Here is a 21,730-nt window from a genome sequence, read left to right as displayed (position 1 = left end):
ATCCATAGAAAGGAATGTTATTGTGATAAAAAGAAATGAACTATCAAGCCATGAAAAGACACCTATGAAACTAAAGTACATATTGTTAAGTGAATGAGGCCAGAGTGAAAAGATTACATAGTGTATGAGTCCAGTTGTATGTCCTCCTGGAAAAGGCAAAACTACAGAGACCCTAAAAAGATCAGTGATTGCCAGAGGTTCAGAGGAAATGTGGGAGAGTAGAACAGGTGAAATACACAGGCTATGAAACTGTTCTGTAATGGTGGCTATGTGACATTATGCATTTGTCAAAACCCACAGAACTTTACAGAACAAAGTGTGAACCTTAATGTATGTAAATTTAAAAAAATTATTTAGGAGGCTGGGGAATCCTATGATAGAATGCAGAATGTGACAGAAGAAGCTAACTATCACAAATATATGAAAGCACCTCACTAAAGGGGGTTAGGAGAAAAAGTGCTGACTTACATAACTTTGGAAATGGGTACAGTTCATAACTAAAACCAAAAGCAACTACACATAAGCATTGTACTGTAGCTGATAAAGTTGTTTCTCATGGAAGTGGAAGCTGGCCATTCTGATAATGCTATGTATGTATAGTGGAATTGAACAATTAAATAAGTGAATGTCAGATAATGGGAGCCAGGTTTCTCCCTGTTAAGAATGGGAGTTTACAGGTAAGCAAAGAGAGGAGGCTAGTATAAACCAAGATGTAATCTATACCTGAATTAGAGCTGGAGACATCAGCATGAACTCATGTTTAGTTTAGTCAAGATACACATGGTTGCATGTAGGAATAACTATAGGTATGTGTATATACACAGGTTAGTATACACACATCTATGACCTTGCTCTGTCAGCTGAGAGGGCCTGGAAGCAACCACAGCCCAGCAGTAACATACACACCTACTCTCAGATCTTGGTCTCTAACACCATTCTCTAATGAAAGGAACCAGGGCTCCCTGTAGAAAATGGATTATTTTAGGTGGGACAGGAGAAATACAAGATGAGGCTGCACTGATGGGGTTATGCCAAAGGGACACAAACATCCCAAGTTCAAACTGATATAAATAAATGATTGAATGAAGGAAAGAAGGGAAAAACAGAGGAGAATAAACAAATCTATGTAGAAGAATTCCAAATAATTTATGTAGCTACTCCGCCTTCAAGGAGGAGAGCCTAATCCCCCACTTCTTAAGTGTGAAGTGCACATAGTGACTTTCTTCCAAAAGAGAATAGGATGAAGAGGCAGAAAAAATTATAGTAGAGAAACCTGACAAACATCTCAGGCAGGTGAAGGTCAACATCAGTATTAACAGTATGTCCACTTGATATGATGTGATGTGGTCTTCCTCCTCCAAAACTTGTAACTCCAGTCTAACCATGAAAAAACACCAAGTTCCAATGAGGGGTATTCTACAAAATTCCTGACTCTTCAAAACTGTCACAGCCATCAAAAACATGGAAAGCCTGAAACTGTCACAGCCACGAGAAGCCTAGGGTCACATGACAACTAAATGTAATGTGGTATGTTCGATGGCATCCTGGAACAGAAAAATGACATTAGGTAAAAACTAAGGCAATCTAAATAACTTATCAATGACAATGTATCAATATTAGTTCATTAATTATAATAAATGTACCACACTAATGTAATGTAAGATGTTAATAATAGGTGAAACTGGATGCAGAGTATATGGAAACTCTATGTATGATTTTCTCAATTTTTCTGTAAATCCAAAACTGTTCTAAAAATAAAGCTTAATGACACACTCACACACACACATGCACACACATGCACATACACACACCCTCTTAACCCAGCACACCACTTCTGGAAATACACCTTGTGTAAATAAACACCATTGCATCAAGATATATGTACAAGAATATTTATTGCAGAATTGTTTGTGGAAGCAAAACATTGGAAACAACACAAACATCCTTAAATAAAGGAGGATGGCTAAAGAAACTGTAGCAAATTCAAACATGAAATAATATGCAGTTATTAAAAGTAAGTAAATTATTAGAGTTCTATCTATTGACCTGAAGACAATGATGTATTGTTGAGTGAAGAAGATAAGCTACTGAGAAATTTTATAAAAACATATTAAAATAGAAGCTATTGAGTATTGTAAAAATATATGAAGATAAAAATTATATGGAAAAATATGAAAAGTGCTTCCATTTTCATGTATTCATTATTATTATTATTCAAAAACATACTGAGCCCTACTCTGTGCCAGATATTATTCTAAGCTCTGAGGTTATATTTAACAAAGTTGACACAAACCTCTGTTCTCAGGGAGCTTACCTTTGATCACGTTAGACGGCAATAAGTCTTAGAGAAAGAAATAAAGAAGGTAGGGGGCATGGCAGCATGGTGGGGGGTGCAATTTAAAACAGGTCATCAGGGAAGACTGCACTGAAAAGGTAACAAGGAAAAAAAGATCTGAAGATGTAAACATATGAGGATGTCCAGGAAAACGTTTCAGGCACAAGGAACTACTTACTATTCCAAAGGCTCTCCTGTGGGAACTGCCTGGAGTGTCTGGGGAACAGCAAGCAGCTCCGTGTTTTAGTCACCTCTCCTGTCCCGCTTCCCACCCTTTCTGCCCATCTTTTTAACTGTTGCTGCAGAGACCAGCTTTGTGCAGATGTAACTGAGAGCCCCTTGCTTCGGCTGCATTCTGTATCTTTTGCTTTCTGCCCAGGGCCTCTGGAATGCTGAGGTATGGAACACTGGTGGGACAGTTCCAATGTACAGGAGCTACCACTCCCCGGGGGGAACCCTGAACCCATGGGAGACCAGAAGTAGCAGGCAAATACTCCTCTCCTCTGGTCCTCAGGCTCCTCAGACCCGGCAGGACGAGTCCCTGGTGTCTCCTTGCAGTGGCTTTTCCTCTTCCCCTATCTCCCTCTCTCCTGCCCACTACTGCAGCTCCCTGGTGTCGCCTCCCAAAATGAACTCCTACATGCAATCCCCCGTCTCACGCTCTCCCCTCTGGGAGGCACACAGGCCAAGACAGTTGGTGCCAGATGTGGCCCTAGCTCTTGGACCTGCAGGATGGGATTTTGTAAGAAGAACCCCACTGCTGGTGGCAAGTGGGGCAAAAGGGAGCTCTGGGGAACTGCAGCAACAGAAATACTGAGCCTGTCACCAGTGGTGGTTTTGAATGAGGTGTAGGCTGGCTTATGCAATAGCTGTCGCCCGTGAGCAGTATGGGCAGTGGTAATTATAAGGACTTGAATGAGCTGGCTTTTGTTAACACCTTTAGGTTGTTGAAAAAAGAAAAGAGAAAATGACAGGTTTAGGTTAGCCACCAGTCAACTGTGGGAGTCACAAGGCCTCTAGGCAGTATTTAAAAAGACATTTACCTCCTATAGATGCAAGACAGACCATGCTAAAATCAGGCTCAGAACTTAACTTTAAGGTAGCAGAGATGCAGAGGACACAAGGCACAGCCTCAGTGGGGCTCTGAGGCCACAGTCAGGGCTCTGGAGACAAAAGAGAGGGACGCTGAGATGCAGAACAAGGACATTCAGGGGGATGAGCTTGAGAATTGGAAACTCTCAAATTTCCCTGAAACGTCTGGGCTGAAAGAAGCAGCTTCTGCCTTTGCCCAAAGTAAAATGCTTCCTCTTACACGGACCTGAAACTACCTCACTGAGGCAGGTGCCAGATGTGGTGTCTCTACTGGAACAAGTACTCTGAGTGTCCAGTTAAGACACATGTATGTCAGAGGGTGGGAGGAAGTGCTCTTGGGCATGGCATATGGGTACTGTGCTCGGAGTCCAATGGCCTGAGGCATGCTGAGACATTCCCTCTGAAGGACGTATTGCACCTTGTACTCCCACCACTAAAAAAGAGGCATTGTGCTTGGGGGGGTGGGTCTCTTTAGATTTTGGAGGCAGCATGTATAGCCCTTGGGAATACTTGTCTAATAGACCATGATCTGGACACTGAGCAGGATCCAAAGCAAGAGAGAACCTTACAGCAGGTCAAAGCTGCCCTACCACTCAGGTTCATCCAGTCATGCTGGAGGTGACCAGCTCCTGGTGTGTCCTAACAGAGACCGAGCAGCTGCCCTTGATATCAGTGATTAAGCGACCCAGAACTTCCCACTGAGAAATGGGTAACAGAGATCCACTGCCATAAGACTGCGTGGAGGCACCAGTCCACTATACCATGAAAACTATATACCAGGGCTCAAGCAGTCTGAAGAGAACAAAAAAGTTTAAAAAGAAGTGGCCTATTCTCCCATGTCATCAATTTTTATTGTTGTCTCTCCTTCAACTTACACGTATAGTGTAATGGGAGTTTCCACGTAATGGAAGAGAAAAAATTTCAGGTCCTGCTCACAGATAGACCAGCCCATTATGTTGGCACTAACTGAAAATGGACTGCCATCATCCTAAAGACCCACTAGCAGAAGCCTTGAAGTTCAAGGGCGGAAGGGAATCCTCCACTAAGCAGAGCTTCAAGTGGTACACTTGATGGTTCCCCTTATGCAGAGGAAGAAAGGACCTGAGATATGCATGGACCTGTGGGTGGTGGCAAACAGCTTGTTCAGTGATAAAGAGTCTGGAAGGAACAGGACTGAAAGATCACTGGGTGAAGAGGCATAAACTGTACTTGTGGCGGTGAGCCCAGAGCTTGAGGATCTCCGGGCCTCCCATATTAATGCCCACCAGAGAGGATCCACTGCAGGGGAAGCACTTAGCAACCAGGCAGAGGATGTCTTCTCTGGTGGGTGTCAGCCTGCTCTGTCCTTGGCCACGCCAGTGCTTGTGTAAGTGACCCATGAACAGAGTGGCCCTGGCTCAGGGATGGTGGTTATGCAGGCCCAACGGCACTGGCTCCCTGTCTCTGAGGCTCACTGGCTCCTGCTGCTGCTGAGTATCCAACCTGCCAGTAGCAAAAACAGTACTGAGGTGCTCATCTGCAATGTCCTCTAAGAAGACCAGCTGCTATGTGGAAGGGGTAGTGATGTCCTTACTGCAATTTATACTAACTCTAGATAGGGGTTTTGCCTTTCCTGCCTTCACAATCCAAGGCTTAGAGAATGCCTGTGTTGCATGGGGGTCCACCCAATATCAGACCAAGGGGTCTATTTTACAGCAAAGAAGGTATGACAACTAGCACATGGAATGGGATCCATAGGTTCTATCATATACCTCCTCACCTACACCAGCCAGCCTAACAGAACCATGGAATTTGTACCACAGCCCCTTGAGGGTGCATGCATTATACCAGCGGCCATATGGTGCTGTGTTATCAGGAGCGAATTCATAGGTTTGGGGACAAGGAGGAAAGTAGGACTTGACTCTCATCATCATTCCCAATGACCTACTTGTGGAAATCATGCTTTCTGTCCCCCAAATTCTCTCATATTTGCAGAGCTTTATGTATACATAATAGGCCATTGGAAAAACACAAATGTCCATCAATAGGTAATTACTTAAATATAGGACTTCATAGTACATTTAAATGATAAAATAGTATGCAACTGTTAAAAAAGAATAAGGCATATCTATATGTGTTGACTTAAAAATATGTCCAAGATACAGTACCAAGTGTAAAAAACCAGAGTAATATGGATTTGATACAATATGATAGCATTTGTATCTGTTTTTTAAAAAGGAAATATGTGCTTTTGCACAAGCACAGAAATCTTCTGGAACAGCACACGAGACTGTGTTTGGGCAATGAGAATAGCTGGTGAAGGGCAAGGTCGATGTACTTTTCACTTTACAATCTTCTATACCTTCAGGGTTTCTTCTTACATAAGCAAAACTTATTTTACAAATGATTTGCATATGTCTACCTGCTATACTATAAAACCAAGATAAATATTTTGAAGTTCATTTCAGTGAACTAGTTAATACATCAGTTATAGGAGGAATAACTGTTTTCATTATTTAAAAAGCTATTTAATTATTACTACCATCTCCAATCTACAGGAAAATATTCCGCACCCCTCATGGTGGTGCTGAGCAATCATTCTTTAACCCTCTTTTGCGAAAGGAAAGCTGAATTGATCCCACATTTCCTCCAAATGCCAAGAGCCTCATGTAGACACCCAGGCTAATATTTTTTTTTCCAGGGATGGCTAGAGAAGGAGATGGTGTGACATATGGTCAGAAGTATTGGAAAAGCTGGAATTCCAATTGGAGTTCCAAGTGGAGAGGGGCATGAAGTTTATTTATTTTAGATTTGCCGTAGGCAACATAGATGAAACAGAATGTGCCAGGCTGGTCGTCTGGCCAGGGACCTTCACCAAGGTCTCTTCTGGGTTCCTCTCAAGGCCCAGCACAGGCTAAGTATTTGCATAGTAGGCGCTCCATCTTTTTCATTGATTAAAAAAGTATATGAAAAGTACCAGGAAAGAAGCAGTAAAAATGTGATCAAAATGAAAATTAACAATGCTAGCCAAAAATTAATGCAGCAATGCACTGACAGTTATAAAACAAACTGTTTGGTTTTTATGTATGGTTGTTAGCATAAGGTGGCTTAGAAACTCACTTCTCATTATTCTAACAAAAAGAGTAATTGAGTTCAAAGATTTTCAACTAGGCAATTTTATCCAACAGCATTTTCAGTACAGAGCTTTTAAAGTTAATAAGTAATAAAGAAGGTTAATAATTAGCAAGCAAATATGCCTGTGGAGGCAAATTTGTGACCTGAAACATCGATCCCACCAAACAGGTAAATTAAAACATGAAAAAAGTTTAAAGTGAAAAGCACAAGACTGGACCACTTAGAAAATTTTCCATTCCACATAAAAAGTACTATCTTCTAGTATGGTCTGACTTTTTTATAATTACTATATGTAACACAGTTTGTCTATAACTTTTATTTGCTGGAAATAAAAATAGGGGGCAAAAAAAGCAATGTGCATTATAAAATCTCTTACTCTGCCTCCTCCTGATCTGTAATATTTTTTTTTCTAGAGTCTAATGGCAGGATGTGTGTAGGAGCCTTTTGGGCACTGACAGATGGCAGTATGTGCTTAATCTCCTTACAAACTGGGTGTCTGTATAAAGGTAAGGAGCCAGCCTGTTGATTTTTGCTTCTTTTGTTCTTGAAGTATTTGTGTGGCAGCTTTATTACTTAGGAGTTCACTACACAGCAGGAATACAATCTTTTTAGATAAACACATTGTGAACTAAGCCAAAAGATCTTCTAACAAACAAACAGAACAGTCTGTTACTATTTACAGTTAGTATGTTATGTTTAAAAAAAAATTCAACAGGTCTCCACTTGTTGAACAAGTAGGGAGAGATGATGATAAGGAGGATTTGTTTGGTTTCTATCATTGTGGGCAAGGAAATGCTCTGCTCTGTCTTCTATGCTACTGACAGCCAGTTTCTGTAAGGTCCGACATCTATCAATATGTTAGTAATGAACATCGCCCGTCTCTAAGAAAAACGTCTGCCTATGACTGAAGTTGTATAACCCAAAGGCCCAAAACAGCCTGCAGGCCAACAATTAGTGGCAGATGTGTTCTGTTTGGCCTGAATGGTGTTTAATTTTTTATAAAATTACTTGTCAGCATTTTAAAGTCAGATTTCATTCTCACTAAAAGGAACCAGGGCTCTTTGGAAAAATGACTGATTCCAGAGCTGGGGCAAGAAAAGCCTGGGACATTCTGTTGTGATACACAATAAGGAAGTGTGGGCAGGAATGGGGGGCATGTGTCAGGACAAAGGAGCTGGATCCATGGGGCCCCACAGGACCAAAGACATGACAACTGGAAAGCCAAAAGGAGAGTGGCAGTGATGGTTTGTGATGTGTTGGGAAAAAGCCCATAAATTCACAGTGATACTAAAAAGTGTGTGTCTGAGGTGTGAGTGAAGGAAAGGTTTTTTTCAATATAAAAATTATAAAGAGACTAAAGTGATATGGCAACTAAATGCAAACATTTGCTCATTGATTAGATTCTTTAATTTATTTAAAATGTTTTAAATTAAATTTGATACAGCCTATATTAGATGATAATATTGAGTCAGTGATAAATTTCTGCAGTGTGAAAATCATATTGTACATATACAGAAAAATGCCTTTTGTTCAAGAAGATAATGCTGCATACTCAGGGAAATGATTCAGTTAAAGAATTGTGTGTGTGTGTGAAAGAGAGAGAGAGAAGGAGGCAGGGAGAGAGACAGAAAGGAAATAGAGCAGAATTCTAAAAACTGACTAATCTAGTGGAAAGGACTCAGGCATTCATTGGGTTCTTTCCACTTTATGTTTTGTAATATTTTTCAAAACAGTTGTGCAGAAAAACCCAGATTTTACATAAAATTCTTATTTCTAGCTTTTTAAAAAAAGATTCTGAAAATCAAGCACCCTGGGCTTGTGGTAGTTACCCAGTTCACATGAGACAGGAAGTCTCCAGCTTGCCCTAGTTCCACCTCTCCATCTTGTCTGACTTTTGGCCTGCTCCATTCATTTATGTTACCAGTTTATCCCCACAGAGACTTGAGTTTGTAATCTCATATAAACCATAATAGGGAATGCTGAACATAGCTAAAACAATTTATAGAAATAAATTATGGACTCATTTCAACAATCAAACAATTTGAAGAGAAGACACCTAGAAAATGGCACCTACTAGCAACAGCAGGACTCAATTCTTAAAGATGTCACAGGATTTCCCACTGAGACTCAGTATTAAGTTGGGAGATAATTCAACTAATATTGGGAGTGCAGAAGGCTTAACAGCTGTGAAAGCTCTGACTAGGTTCTAGTACTAGGGAGCATCTACTGCATCTACTCTAACGTTATATTCAGTGCTGAGTGTGGCCTTGACACAAGAGCACCTGGAATTAAGCACTTAATAAATGCTTTGGATAACAGCACACCCTGATATTAGTACTTCCCACAGCACCTACCATCTGCGGGATGGTAATTTGCCCAGTCTGGTCTGGTATTTAGAAACAGTGAACCTCTTGGGAGAGACCACATGAAATGCTTCACCTCTAGCGCCACCCATGTTTAAATCCCACCTTTCTGCCTCCCCACCTGGGTGGTTTTCCCTCCTATGCCACTGCTCTTCATGACCCTCTACTTTCCTGCCCTTGCTTGGCTACTGTTAGATGTGCGGTCCGAGATCCCTGCTCCCCTCAGCAAAACGTCAGCAAAGCAATGCCAAACAGGCATAAAGCAGGGCAATGGGTGGCCGGGCCTCTGGAGCTTGCCCAAGGGCACCCAACAGCTCTGAGCCAGATGTGAAACTGCTATCCCTAACTGTGACTCCGGTCCGCATGAAATCACTCGGCCCCACAGCCTCACTGGAAGGTTACTGAAAGTGAAGAGGCAGTAGGAAAAAAAGGGAACACTCCAGAGACACTGTCTAGGTTTTTACTATTCATGGTTCATTGACATCAAAGGAAAGCACATTTCTGGCACATGGTACACATCACCTTCCCAAACCCCGTGGACCCTTGTTTGTCATATTTGTCCCCCAAAGGAGCCTTTCTGCACTGTTTCCTAATCGCCTCTGAGTGAAATTTTAATTCCACAAATACACTGTGTATCTGTATGTGCACTTTGTGTATAATTGTGCATTCTGCAATAAAAAAGCTAGGTTCCTTCCACCTCCCCAGAACAAATTTTCATCTTCTGGGATGTGATACTGGTCTAAGAATGCATATAATATTTATAGTAAAGTTTTAAATGGACATTTCCCCCCATACTTATTATCTCTGTTGGTGACAAACCGTAACTTTTTGACTTTTAAAATCATCTACATGCTTATGGAAGGAGAGTTGGAAGGAGCTGCTGTTCCTGTAAGAATCTGCACTCAGGTTCCATGGCAGCCCTGGGTCCCACAGCAAAGTCCCTGCCAGTGTGAGGGCGGAGTCAGTCCTGAGGCTCAGTCCCTGGGAGCTGGTATAGCATGGCGGGAGCAGCAGGGCATGGGCTTGGGGACTGACAGAGCCCGTCTGCATTCAGCTTACTAACCAGAGGCAAATCATTAGCCATCCTAAATCCATCTGTAAGTGAGGGTAACAATACTTACCTTCTAAGGTTGTTATAAATGTAATTTGTACATCCTAGGTAACAATATTGGCCCTTGCCCAAGTCTACTGGGTCGCCAAATGTCAATATGTGATTCCTTCTCCTTTCTTGTCTCTCGTTTTTCTTATCTTCTGGAGGGTGGCTTGTCACAGACAATGTCCTTTAGCTGCTGCTTTTAGCCCTTGGCTGATGTTGGTCTGATCTACTCTAAGGCCCCGGTACCATCTGCCACACTGTTGAAGGTCCACCCAGGCAGCTCAAGGTGCCTCTGTCCTGTCCTTCATCTCAACTCTGCTGGGGGCATCTACTCCTACCATTGCTGGTTGAATTCTTTGCTTCCTCCCACGAGAGTTCTACCATTATCATTCCACAGAGAGAAGATACAGCATCATAAAGGCTTGGAACCTTAGTAATACAATTATTTTGGGTCAGTTGGTTCATGTTTGTTTTGAACCAGTAGTCCTTTTCTTTCTGGACACATTGACACTCCCCAGGGAGCTGGGCTGGGTTCAGTAACAGCCACCTGCGTTAGCAGAGCCAGTGCTCACTTCCCCCTACAGGGCTTGTGATGACTACCACCTATTGTGTCAGATTTCTGGATTTAAGGTGATTTTCTCATAGGGATCTTGCCTCTCTGTAATCTGGCTTCTGTCATGACCACTCCACTTCCCATTCAAAGTATTTTCATATGTTTGAACCCTAGTTATGGAAAGGAGTTAGATTTTTTCCCAAAGAGTTCATGGGCAATATGCAAATCAGAAGCTGTTGTCCGTCCCGGGGGAAGAGGTTCTGCACCCTCACCCTGGAGACAACTGTGAATCCTGCTACGTAAAGATTAAGGCCAGTATAATAAAGAACCTAGCAACATTCCAGATAAAATCTCCTAGCTAGTCCATGAATTGGTCTTTTATTATGCTGTTACAGCTATTTTTGGTCAAGATTCAGGTGGGTAACTCCAGGTCCTAGCTCCAGGAATCCTCTCCAATAACATCAAGTTTTCTCTCTACTGGACTGATACCATTAGCACAAAAATATACTTAGTTCTCCCATATTAAAAGCAACGACTACAAAAATTCTCTGTTGATCTTACCATCCTATCAAGCTCCTACTATCCCATTTCTCAGCTTCCTTTTATAATAAAATTCCTCAGAACAGTTGCTTATAGTACCATCCCCACTTTGTTCTTCTCATTCTCTCCTGAAACCTCTCTGGAAAAGCTTTCTTCCTACCACTCCACCCAAATAGCTCCTATCCAGATCTCAAAAGATTCTCAGGTTTCCAAAGCCAATGGCTAATTCTAAGTCTGTACTGATGGTGATCTTAGACACTAGGACCATCCCCTCCTTCTTAGAATATTGTCTTCACCAACCTTTTAATAACATTGCCCCTGGGATTTTCCTCACCCTTCTTGTCTCCTTTGCTGGTTCCTCCTCACCTTCCTGATCTCTAAGTGCTGGAGTGACAGGGGTCAGTCTTTGGTACCTGTCTCTCCATTCCCCCAGGAGAACCGGTCTCACTGCTTTAAGTGCCACTGGCATGCTGATGGCACCCAACTTTATATGTCCATCCTGGACTTTCTCCTGAAAGCCAGACTTGTGTATTTAATTACCTGCCTTATAGTCTCTTTAGATTTGCATCTCAAACTTAACATATCCAAAAAAGAACTCTTGATTTCCTTTCTCCCAAACTTGCCCCTTGGTCTCCCTATCACAATGGATGATCTCTGTTCTTCCAGTTATTCAGAAACTTTGGAGTCTTGATTCCTCATCCAACCATCAGATCCCTAAGTGTTCTTCTCTCAAAATAAGTCTTGAATCCAACCACCTCCACTGCTACCACTCTGACCCCATCACCTCAGACTTGGATTACTCCAGCAGTCTTCTAACTGTTATTCCTGTTTTTGGAGTTGGAAAAACTGGCAACTAGAGGAATCCTTCTAGAATGTAAGTCATGACAAAGCACCCCTCTGCTCAAAACCCTCTAACGGCCCCTATTTCATTCAGTGTAAAATCCACAGTCCCTATCATGGACCACAAGGTCCTCATGTCTGACCCCCTTACCTCTCTAACTCCATCTCCTATGATCCTCACCCTCACTTACTCTGCTACAGGCACACTGATCTCTTTGCTCCTCCTAGAACATACCGGAACATGCCTAGAATACACCGGGTGATCCTGCCTTGGGGTCACTGAACTTACTATTCCCTCTGCTTGCAATGCTTTTCCCCCTCCGGAGTCATATCTTCCCATTTTGTTTATTTCAAACATCATTCATTAGAAAGGCTTTTCCTAATTACCCTATATAAAAAAAAGCAAGCTCCACCATCTCTCTATACCCCCTTATTCTGATTATTTTTCATTTTTATACTTGACATGTAATTATTTGTTTACTGCCAGTCTCTCCTTAGTTGGGAGGGCAGGACCCACAGCAGGGTCTGGTACATAACAGGGGTTCGTAAAAACTCGCCAAATGAACACATGTCAACTATATTACACATGGGCACCTCATCAAAAACACTGAATGAGAATACTGAATTCTTTTTTTCCCCCCCACAATGGAAGGTGAGTTTGAGAAAGGGTGGGATAGTTGTTGTGAGCTCAGGTACTGCAGTATAATTTATTATGGTCAATTTATACTTAATTTGTTCTTGGACTATGAGCTGATTTTAACTAAAGCAATTGTTTATTTTTTAAATCCTAATTATGTAACCTAGAAACAACATGATTCAAAATTAAAACATTAAAGGATTGACTGCAGTAGGACTTCTAGCTGAATGGTGAATTTTATTTAGCTTAGGAAATAATTTATTAGTACAAATACTGAATTTGTCTCATAAAAATGTGTCACTCTTCAAATGGCATGAAAGAATGCTATTTGAAATGTATTTCAATTTTTCAGGAAAAAATATTTCCTAAAAATATTAGTAAAATAGGTTTTTAAAAAAATAATAATTATCATCCGTGAAAGAAGATACCAATGGAGACTTACAATACAATATATGCTTCTACACCAGGAATGGGATGCATTATAAATGTGCTGCCTTGAAAATTGCACAACTCGTTGCTGGACAATTCAGTCCCATGATCTTAACTGCTTGAGAGGAAACAATTACAATTTTTAAAAGACTCCAATAGCAACTACTGGGAGTTGCTTTAAGTCACTAAATAAACAGTTTAGAAAACATACACACAAGGAATTCTCTGAGGATAGACACAGGACAAATTCTATTATAAAATCCAAGGGACTATTCAGCTCTTCTGTATGCTAGTATTTTGTTGTATCAGAATTAGATCCTATAAGCGTGACATCATCTGATCTGGGGAATATTTGTGTTCCCAGACATAGTGTTAACTTTCACAAAATTTCGGCTGCACAAAACAAATGGTGTCACCATTTCCATCAATGGATAGTGAAATGAGAAAGATAAGGGCAACAGTACACACACATATACATTCATATACACCAGAGAAGTGTATATACATAGATGTTAGTTTTTTTCTAAAATTTTGTCTTCCCTAGTTTTTAAAAAGTATTAAGATGGCCTTTCTTATTAACAAAATTGGGACTTTTCATGATTCCAAATACCCAAATAAATTTCTCTTGTTAATGTAGCTTTAAAAAATGCCCTTTCTTTTATGAAGTGATGGTGATTATAGTTGGTTGTTGGTTTTAAAAATGCTCACAACCCTATCTCAATCTGCAAAAAAAGAAAAAAAAAAGTGTGTGTGTGAAATTTTTCTGGTCCATGAAATTCAAAACTCTGAAAATCACAACTTTTTAATAAAAAAATCTTGGCTGGCTTCCTTCTTTTCAGGAGAAAGCTAAACTCTTTAGCGTAGAATTCAAAACCTTGTGTATTTGGTCTTAATCTACTGCTCTTGTTTTTCTTATTGTTTTTCTTACAGTGATACGAGCAGTCAGGGGTCTGCCCCTGCCTGGCCTCACCTCCATTGGCTAAGATCACCAGGCACCTTCAGCTTCAGGCCTCCTAGGTCCTCGTTAGACTCCCTAGCAGGGCTCATTAAGGCCCAGCTCTCTGGTGGGTATGCAAGAAAAACCCTAGGAGTGCCAACTCACTGAGCCACTGGGCTGCCACCTTCCCCTGAGCCTGCGATGCTTTGCTCAGTTTAGTATCCCTCTTCCTGTTGCCACATTCCAGCTCATATGGGGCTCTAACACACTTGCCCTAGACCTCACCAGTTTCCTGTTCTCAGGGACTACAACATGTCCCCTGGAGTCAGGTGTCAAACCTCCAAGGCCTCCCTGGGACCAAGATGCAGCTATGTGCTAATCATGACATATCCCAGGCCAGACCTGTTTCCCAGGAAGTATCTCCCAGCCCTCCTAGTGGACCTGACTTCCTTTCCTTCCATTCTCCCCCTAGCATGTTAGCACCCAGCAGGCTTCTTGGCTAATACTTTGGGGTTAACACCTGTGTTCCCCCAATATACTGCTTTCTATTTATGCACCTTCTCCTAGGAGAGGGTGCCTGAATGCCATAGCTCTCATTTCACACCTCCCTAAGTATTTCAAAGTCTAGTTCAAATATGCCTCCAAACATTTTATTTAGAGGGTTCATACTAGGCATGGGGACACAAGGTGAATGAACAGGCCCTGTCTATTAGGAACCCAGTCTGCCAGGAGTGAGAGCAGAGAGGAAGTCCATCTTACTTCCCTTCCACAAGTTAACTGTCTGAAAGGCAAGGTGAAAACATTCTTTAATGTGCAATGGGGCTGTGTAAATATTTACTGAACAAATAAATGGGGGAAACAGTACTTCATTTAAAAGACCCTCAATTCATTTATTCAGCAAATATCTAAAAACCCATCATGTGGTAGGAACATCACAGAATTCTGAAGGGACAGACTCTACCAATAATCTAATCCCAGCATCTCACATAGATTAGGGGAGTGTACACCTGTGCACTTCATTTTGGGGAATGGGGTGTTATGTGCTTTGAAATAAGACTCCTGTGCATGCATCTCCAGCCTTCTGAGCACATCAATATTAAGTTATTTAAGAGAATACATCTGACTTCCTATTTATGGCAACACCTACCCTTTCTAAGTGCTAATTTAGTAACATTTTTTTCAACCCAACAATAACATTTATTGGAGGCCTACTATGTGCCATGTAGTTGATACAGAGATACAGAGGCAAGCTCCCCATCTTAACTCAGGAAGCTACACCTGTAAACACAGTATTGCTAATGAACGGTGAGAGGTTTCAGAGGCATTCACAGTTGACCTTACAAGTCAGAGAAACAGTATTTTCCACCAGAAACAGATCATCTTTATAAATAAATCCAAATCCAATTCACTTTCTCCTCTAGGAAATGACAGAGACAGTGAAAAATGCCCATCAGCCCAAGAGAAATGCTGAGCATCTGTCCCTCTGTAGAGAGCAGGGCAGAGCACTGCTTTTCTGACCCCTTTCTTGTGCAGCACTAGTGAGGGAAGGGAGCTTTAGAAGTGTCTTTTCAGAACAGATAACATCCTGCTGCTAAAGAACATCCTAAACCCAAATAGAGAAAGGTTTCCTATTATCCACCCATTTTAATTTATCCAAAGCCTGCCACTTCCCATTCAGGGTCCTTATCAAGAGATCACCCCACACACTCAATTCATGGTGAACATAAGACTTTGAGGGTGGTCTTGTGGAGAAGCAAGGATAAGAGAAAATCCCCTGGATGTCCCACTCATCTCCCACTTGGCTGCTCTTTTCTTCTCATAGAGTTAGTTATACACGTCACAACGCAGAAGGCCAAACTGTCTGAAACCAAGGTAACCCCACTGTGTTCATTACATGTCATATTTACATTCGGATTCGGGTTTCATCTTCACAGAAATTCAGAAAAGAAACCTCTTCCACTACAGGAAAAAATACTTTCAACTTGGAGTAAACAACCTGTCCACTCCACTGTATAATAGTCTCCTAGGGTTAACTAATAAATATTTTTTAAGTGATCATTTCACCTAGTTAAGAAAGGTCCATCTACAGACAGGGCATTATGATGCTTAGCAGTAGACAAATGCAAGTGGGAATGAAAACCCAGCATGTCAGCTTCCTAGCATGTTGAAAACAGGTGAATGATTAATTCTCTGAATGGACTGAGACTTTCAACAGAACATAACCTACATGTTTAAAAATAATGAATTCTACTTGAATTGTGCTGTTCCTGTTCTCTCCAGGTTGATGGCTCTTGAGGAACCAGATCTACAGAGGACATGGGAAAGAAGCGACTAGCAAAGAAAAGAAAATGCCCCACAGCATCTCTGAAGGTGACCACCACCTTTCCCTGCACCTCCGGCTCTGCTTTCTAGCTTATTATATAATTGGGAACTTGTGCATTGACATCCCGCTTGTGTCACTGAGAGCAAAAGTCTATGACTACATCTCAAGGCATTTCTTTAATATGACACACCTTACTTTAATTTTTTATCTCAGAAAATTCACTTCAAAGAATCCATTACCTTGAGCATGCGAATTTCTCGAAGGGCGATTTTCTTTATGACAGGGTCATCTTCTGATTCCAGAAACCTCTTGATGGCCACAATCTGACCCGTGTCCCTGTTTCTGCATTTGAAAACCACCCCATAGGATCCTTCGCCAATTTTCCCAATTTTTTCATACTTCTCCATCACAGAAGAATAAGTCTTCTTCACATAGTTTGAAAATGTCGCTTATAAGTTATTGGCAGGACAGCCCGCACTAGAGCCCCGCTCAACGATGGGTCTTTGCCAAGGACCTAAAACAGAACAAGGGCATTTGTTAGAGAATTAGGAATCGACTCACATCTAAAGCCTTGCTCCTCAGCAATGGCAATGTGATCGAGGATGACGGCTTGGAGCGAGCTGCTTTCAATAACCCAGCTGTAATCGCTACCTACGCCGCAAGTTAAAATGTAACCCGTTATCCTTAAACGAACCCAGTTATAAGACAATCTATCTTTTAAAATGTTATGGTTCATCCGATCTGAGACACATGAGCTGGCTGCAGGACGGGGAAGGCTGAAGGCTTTCCCGGTTCTAATTTTGGGTCTCATTTCCCACAGGCAAGAAGACACCTCCCGGCTCCCCGCGGGCCAGGTGGGCGGGGAGCCGTGCCCTGCAGTGCGCGCCCCGGCTCCGCCGCGCCCCGCCGTCCCGCGAGGGCAGGCAGCAGAGCCGCGCGCGCGGGCCCACCTCTCCCTCCCGCGGCGGCTGCGCCCTCCTTCCCGCCCGCGCGCTGCGCAGCCTCGAGCGGCGCCACGTGGCAGCCCCGCCTGCCGGCCCGGCCCGCGCCTCCTTCCCCGCCCGAGACCCGCTCGCCGCGGCTGCTGGGCCTGGCGGAGCTCCCGCCTGGCTCACCCTCGCCCGGCCCCGCCCCCGCCGGCCCGGCCCGCGATCGCTAAGGGAACGGCCCCCGCTCCGGGCCGGCCTGGGAGGGGTCGTCGCGCCCGGCTTCCCCCCAGACCCCGGCTGCGCCGCCGTCCTTGCTGTGGAGAACGGCCCTGGCGGGCGGCCCCTCAAGTCCCAGCAGAAGCTGTTCTCACAGGGGCCGGGTCCCTGCGCGTTCTTCCGCCGAGAGAGGCGGCTGCAGGCCTGCAACCCGCAGATCGTAGAAAACGCAGGGATAGGAGAGTGCTGGGAAGACGCCGGCGCCAGGAGCCCCTTCTCCGCCTTCCGCTTGCAGGCCGTGCCTCACGGGCAGGGCCTTTCCCACACCGTGCTGTAACTCCCCCGTACTCTGTGCTCGACTGTAAACGCCTTGAGGGCAGCTTGTATGTCTGTCCCAATCAGTGTTGTAGCATCCAGTCAATGAATGAATGAATGACAGAGAAGAAAAGAGGAAGGTATGGTGACTGGAACTGATTAAAGTCAGAATTTCCCTCCACAAACTGGGTTGGGGAGGGTTTCCGTGACCAACGACTTCACTGTCGCCAGGCTCCTGATGTGGGAGATGGAAGCTTAAGTACCTGCCTTGTTTTGGGCTCCTTATCGCATCCTTCTCCCAAATGGCTCTTGCTCAGGTCTGAGCACAATGGTGAAGTTAATGGACCCGGGGAAATCACGGAGTAAGGCAATCTGCCACTCTCCCTACGCCAAAATTTCAGATGGATGTTTCCCCTGGAAGCAGTATCTGAGGAGAGAAAATAAACATTCTGCCCATGAAGTACGGTCCAATACTGTTTCAAGAACCATAGCACTAAATATAAATCGGGATAGGGCACAGGAAGGAGCTGGAGGTAGGAGGAAAGAGACTGATTGGTGGCTGCCTTGAAAACAGAGTAGTATGCAGGCAGGGTCGAGGGCCAGAGGTGGTCTGTGAACCTCCTAGAAATTGTTTGCAATTACAAATGTTTGCAAACCACTGATAGGTTTTCTGGCCCTATAGTTTTGCTTTTCCCAGAATGTCATATAAATAGAATTACACATTATGTAGCCTTTTGAGCTTAAGCTTGTTTTACTTATTATAATGTATTTGAGATATATCCAAATTGTTGCATTTATCCTTCCTTTTTATTACTCATTTTAGTTCATTCCTTTTTATTTCTCAGTAGTATTCCATTGTATGGATACAAAACAATTTTTTTAAATCCATTCCTATTTGAAGAACATTTGACTTATTTCCAGTTTTTGTGAGTATAAACCAAGCTACTATAAACATTCTTGCATTGTCTTTCATGTGAACGTATGTTTTCATTTTTTGGGGGAAAAATAATATGTAAGAGGAGTACTGCTGGATCATATAAGTATGTGTTACTGTAACCGCTAAGATGTCTTCCAGAGTGACATTCCTGCCAGAGATAATTCCAGTCACTCTGCACCTATGCCATCACTTGGTTTTGTTTTGATTTTAGTAATTCTAATACGTGGGTGAGGGTCTCTTGTGGTTTTAATTTGCTTTCCTTAATCTCTCATGTTGAGCATTTTGTTGTTGTTTATTTTTTGTATTTTTTTCCCCATCTGGATGTTTTCTCCCTTCTAAGTCCTTTGGGGTTTTCTATGTAGACAATCATGTCATCTGCAAATAGAGGCAGTTTTAGTTCTTTCTAACTGGTAATCCTTTTGGCACTTGTCTTTCTCCGCCTGGCTTATTTCACTGAGCATAATGTCCTCCAGCTCCATCCATGTTGTTGCAAATGGTAGGATTTGTTTCTTCTTATGGCTGAATAGTATTTCATTGTGTATATGTACCACATCTTCTTTATGCATTCATCTACTTACGGACATTTAAGTTGCTTCCATATCTTGGCTATTGTAAAAAGTACCGCAATAAACACAGGGATGCATATGTCTTTTTGAGTCTGAGAAGTTGTATTCTTTGGGTAAATTCCAAAGAGTGGAATTCCCAGGTCAAATGGTATTTCTATTTTGAGCTTTTTGAGGAACCTCCATACTGCTTTCCACAATGGTTGAACTAGCTTACATTCCCACCAGCAGTGTAGGAGGGTTCCCCTTTCTCTGCATCCTCACCAGCAATTGTTGTTCTTAGTCTTTTCAATGCTGGCCACCCTTACTGGTGTGAGGTGAAATCTCATTGTGGTTTTAATTTGCATTTCCCTGATGATTAATGATGTGGAGCATCTTTTCATGTGTCTGTTGGCCATCTGAATTTCTTCTTTGGAGAACTGTCTCTTCATATCCTCTGCCCATTTGTTAATCGGGTTATTTGCTTTTTGGGTGTTGAGGTGTGTGAGTTCTTTATATATTTTGAACGTTAACCCCTTGTCAGATACGTCATTTACAAATATATTCTCCCATACTGTAGGATGCCTTTTTGTTCTGTTGATGGTGTCCTTTGCTGTACAGAAACTTTTTAGTTTGATGTAGTCCCATGAGTTCATTTTTGCTTTTGTTTCCCTTGCTCAAGAGATGCATTCAGGAAGAAGTTGCTCATGCTTATATTCAGGAGATTTTTGCCTATGTTGTCTTCTAGGAGTTTTATGGTTTCATGACTTACATTCAGGTCTTTGATTCATTTTCAGGTTACTTTTGTTTATAGGGTTAAACAATAATCCAGTTTCATTCTCTTTCATGTAGCTGTCCAGTTTTGCCAACACCAGCTGTTGAAGAAGCTGTCATTTCCCTATTGTATGTCCATGGCTCCTTTATCATATATGAATTGACCATATGGTTGGGTTTATATCAGGGCTCTCTAGTCTGTTCCATTGGTCTATGGGTCTTTTCTTGTACCAGTACCAAATTGTCTTGATTACTGTGGCTTTGTAGTAGAGCTTGAAGTTGGGGAGCATAATCCCCCCAGCTTTATTCTTCCTTCTCAGGATTGCTTTGGCTATTCGAGGTCTTTTGTGGTTCCATATGAATTTTAGCTTGGGTGCTTTCTTGTACTCTGATTCACTGTCTGAAGAATCCAGATGCCATATTGTGAGCTGCTCTATGGCAGGAACTGAGGAGGCCAACGTCCAAGAAGGACTTACGCACTCGGTCCAGTATTCTGTGAGGAACTAAATCCTGCCAACAGCCACGTGAGTGGGCTTAGAAGTGGACCTCCCCATGCCTACCCCAACTCCAGTGTGCCTTCAATGAGACTGTAGCCCCAGCTGACAATGTAAATTCAATCTTGTGAAAGACTTTGATTCAGAGGCACCTAGCTAAGTCATTCCTGGATTCTCAGTTTCCAGAAACTGTAATCTTTGGTATTTATGTTTTAGGGTTATTTGTTATACAGCAATATAGAACTAACACAGAAGCCTCTTATTAGATTAAGAAAGTTCACTTTAATTCCAATTTGTGTTTTTTTTTTTAAAAATAGTGAATGGATGTTGAATTTTGTGAAATACTTTTCTGCATCTGCTGAAATGATCATGTGATTTTCCTTATTTAGTCTGTTGGTATAATGAATTACATTGATTTAAAAATGCTGTACCGACCTTGCAGTCCTGGGATAAAACCAATCTGGTTATGATATCCTATCATTTTGATAACATTGCTGGAGTCTTTTAGTAATATTTTTTCGAGGATTTTTGCACTGTTTCTGAGAGACAGTGATCTATAGTTTTCTTATTTTGTAATGGTTCTCTCTGGTTTTGATAGTAAGTAATGCTGATCTCACAAAATGAAATGGGAAGTGTTTCCTTCTCTTCTATTTTATAGAGAAGTTCACATTAAATTGGTATTATTTATTCCTTAAAATGTTTTATAGAATTTCCAGTAGAGTCACCTGAGCCTGGAATTTTTGTTGTTGAAGTAGGTTTAATTACAAGTTCTATTTAATAAAATAAAGAACTATTCATGATACTGTTTCCTCTTGAATGAGCTTTAGTGTTTGGGTCTTTCAAGGAGTTTGCCTATTCCACCTAGATTTATGGGCATAAAGTTGTTTGTATATAACAACATTATGTTATTATCCCTTTAATGTTCATATATAATAATACCTTATTATCCTTTTAATGTCCATAGGATATATATAATAGTGTTCCCTGTGTCATTCTTGATATTAGTGATTTTTTTTCCTTTTGCCTTATCAGTTTTACTAAGGCTTATCAATTTTATTGATCTTTTAGAGAAACCTTTTGATTGAATTTATTTTCTCTCTGGTGTTTTGTTTTTCACTTTCACTGATTTCATCTCCATTATTTTTTTCCTTCTTCTTGCTTTATTTTTAGCTGCTTTTTCTACTTTTAGATGGAAGCTTAGATCATTCCTTTTTTATCTTTCTCCTTTTCTAATATAGGCATTTAATGCCATAAATTTTCCTCT

The 21,730-nt window shown here is 41.9% G+C and overlaps 1 protein-coding gene and 1 long non-coding RNA gene across 5 annotated transcripts in view; one reads left to right on the top strand and one right to left on the bottom strand.

Moving 5' to 3' along the window:
- The window catches only part of CDKL1 (cyclin dependent kinase like 1), a 49,772-nt gene extending 28,394 nt beyond the window's left edge, over positions 1 to 21,378 (bottom strand). The window contains exons 1-2 of one of the 3 annotated variants that reach the window (XM_037015965.2): positions 17,210 to 21,378; positions 16,499 to 16,773 (exon numbers count right to left, since the gene is read on the bottom strand). In XM_037015965.2, the coding sequence (XP_036871860.2) occupies positions 16,499 to 16,666 (168 nt within the window). In that variant the 5' untranslated portion in view covers positions 16,667 to 16,773; positions 17,210 to 21,378. Of the gene's footprint in view, positions 1 to 16,498; positions 17,143 to 17,209 lie in introns of those variants that run through there. The other 2 variants (XM_017667186.3, XM_017667179.3) reach the window with 2 other exon arrangements.
- LOC108401344 (uncharacterized) lies at positions 1,551 to 17,204 on the top strand. Of its 2 annotated transcripts, none has more exons than XR_012120525.1 (5): positions 1,551 to 6,789; positions 6,955 to 7,047; positions 13,930 to 14,063; positions 16,217 to 16,306; positions 17,080 to 17,204. It is a non-coding gene; the product is annotated as an uncharacterized lncRNA (long non-coding RNA). The 2 variants fall into 2 exon arrangements; XR_012120526.1 differs by having other exon boundaries at positions 1,551 to 6,802.
- Positions 21,379 to 21,730: the final 352 nt, after the last annotated feature.

The sequence above is a fragment of the Manis javanica genome, chromosome 8 (assembly GCF_040802235.1).
Source record: "Manis javanica isolate MJ-LG chromosome 8, MJ_LKY, whole genome shotgun sequence".
In the NCBI taxonomy this organism is placed as follows: Eukaryota; Metazoa; Chordata; class Mammalia; order Pholidota; family Manidae; genus Manis; species Manis javanica.
Note: the sequence above shows the minus strand (reverse complement) of the source record. Positions and strands in the feature narration are given on the sequence as shown.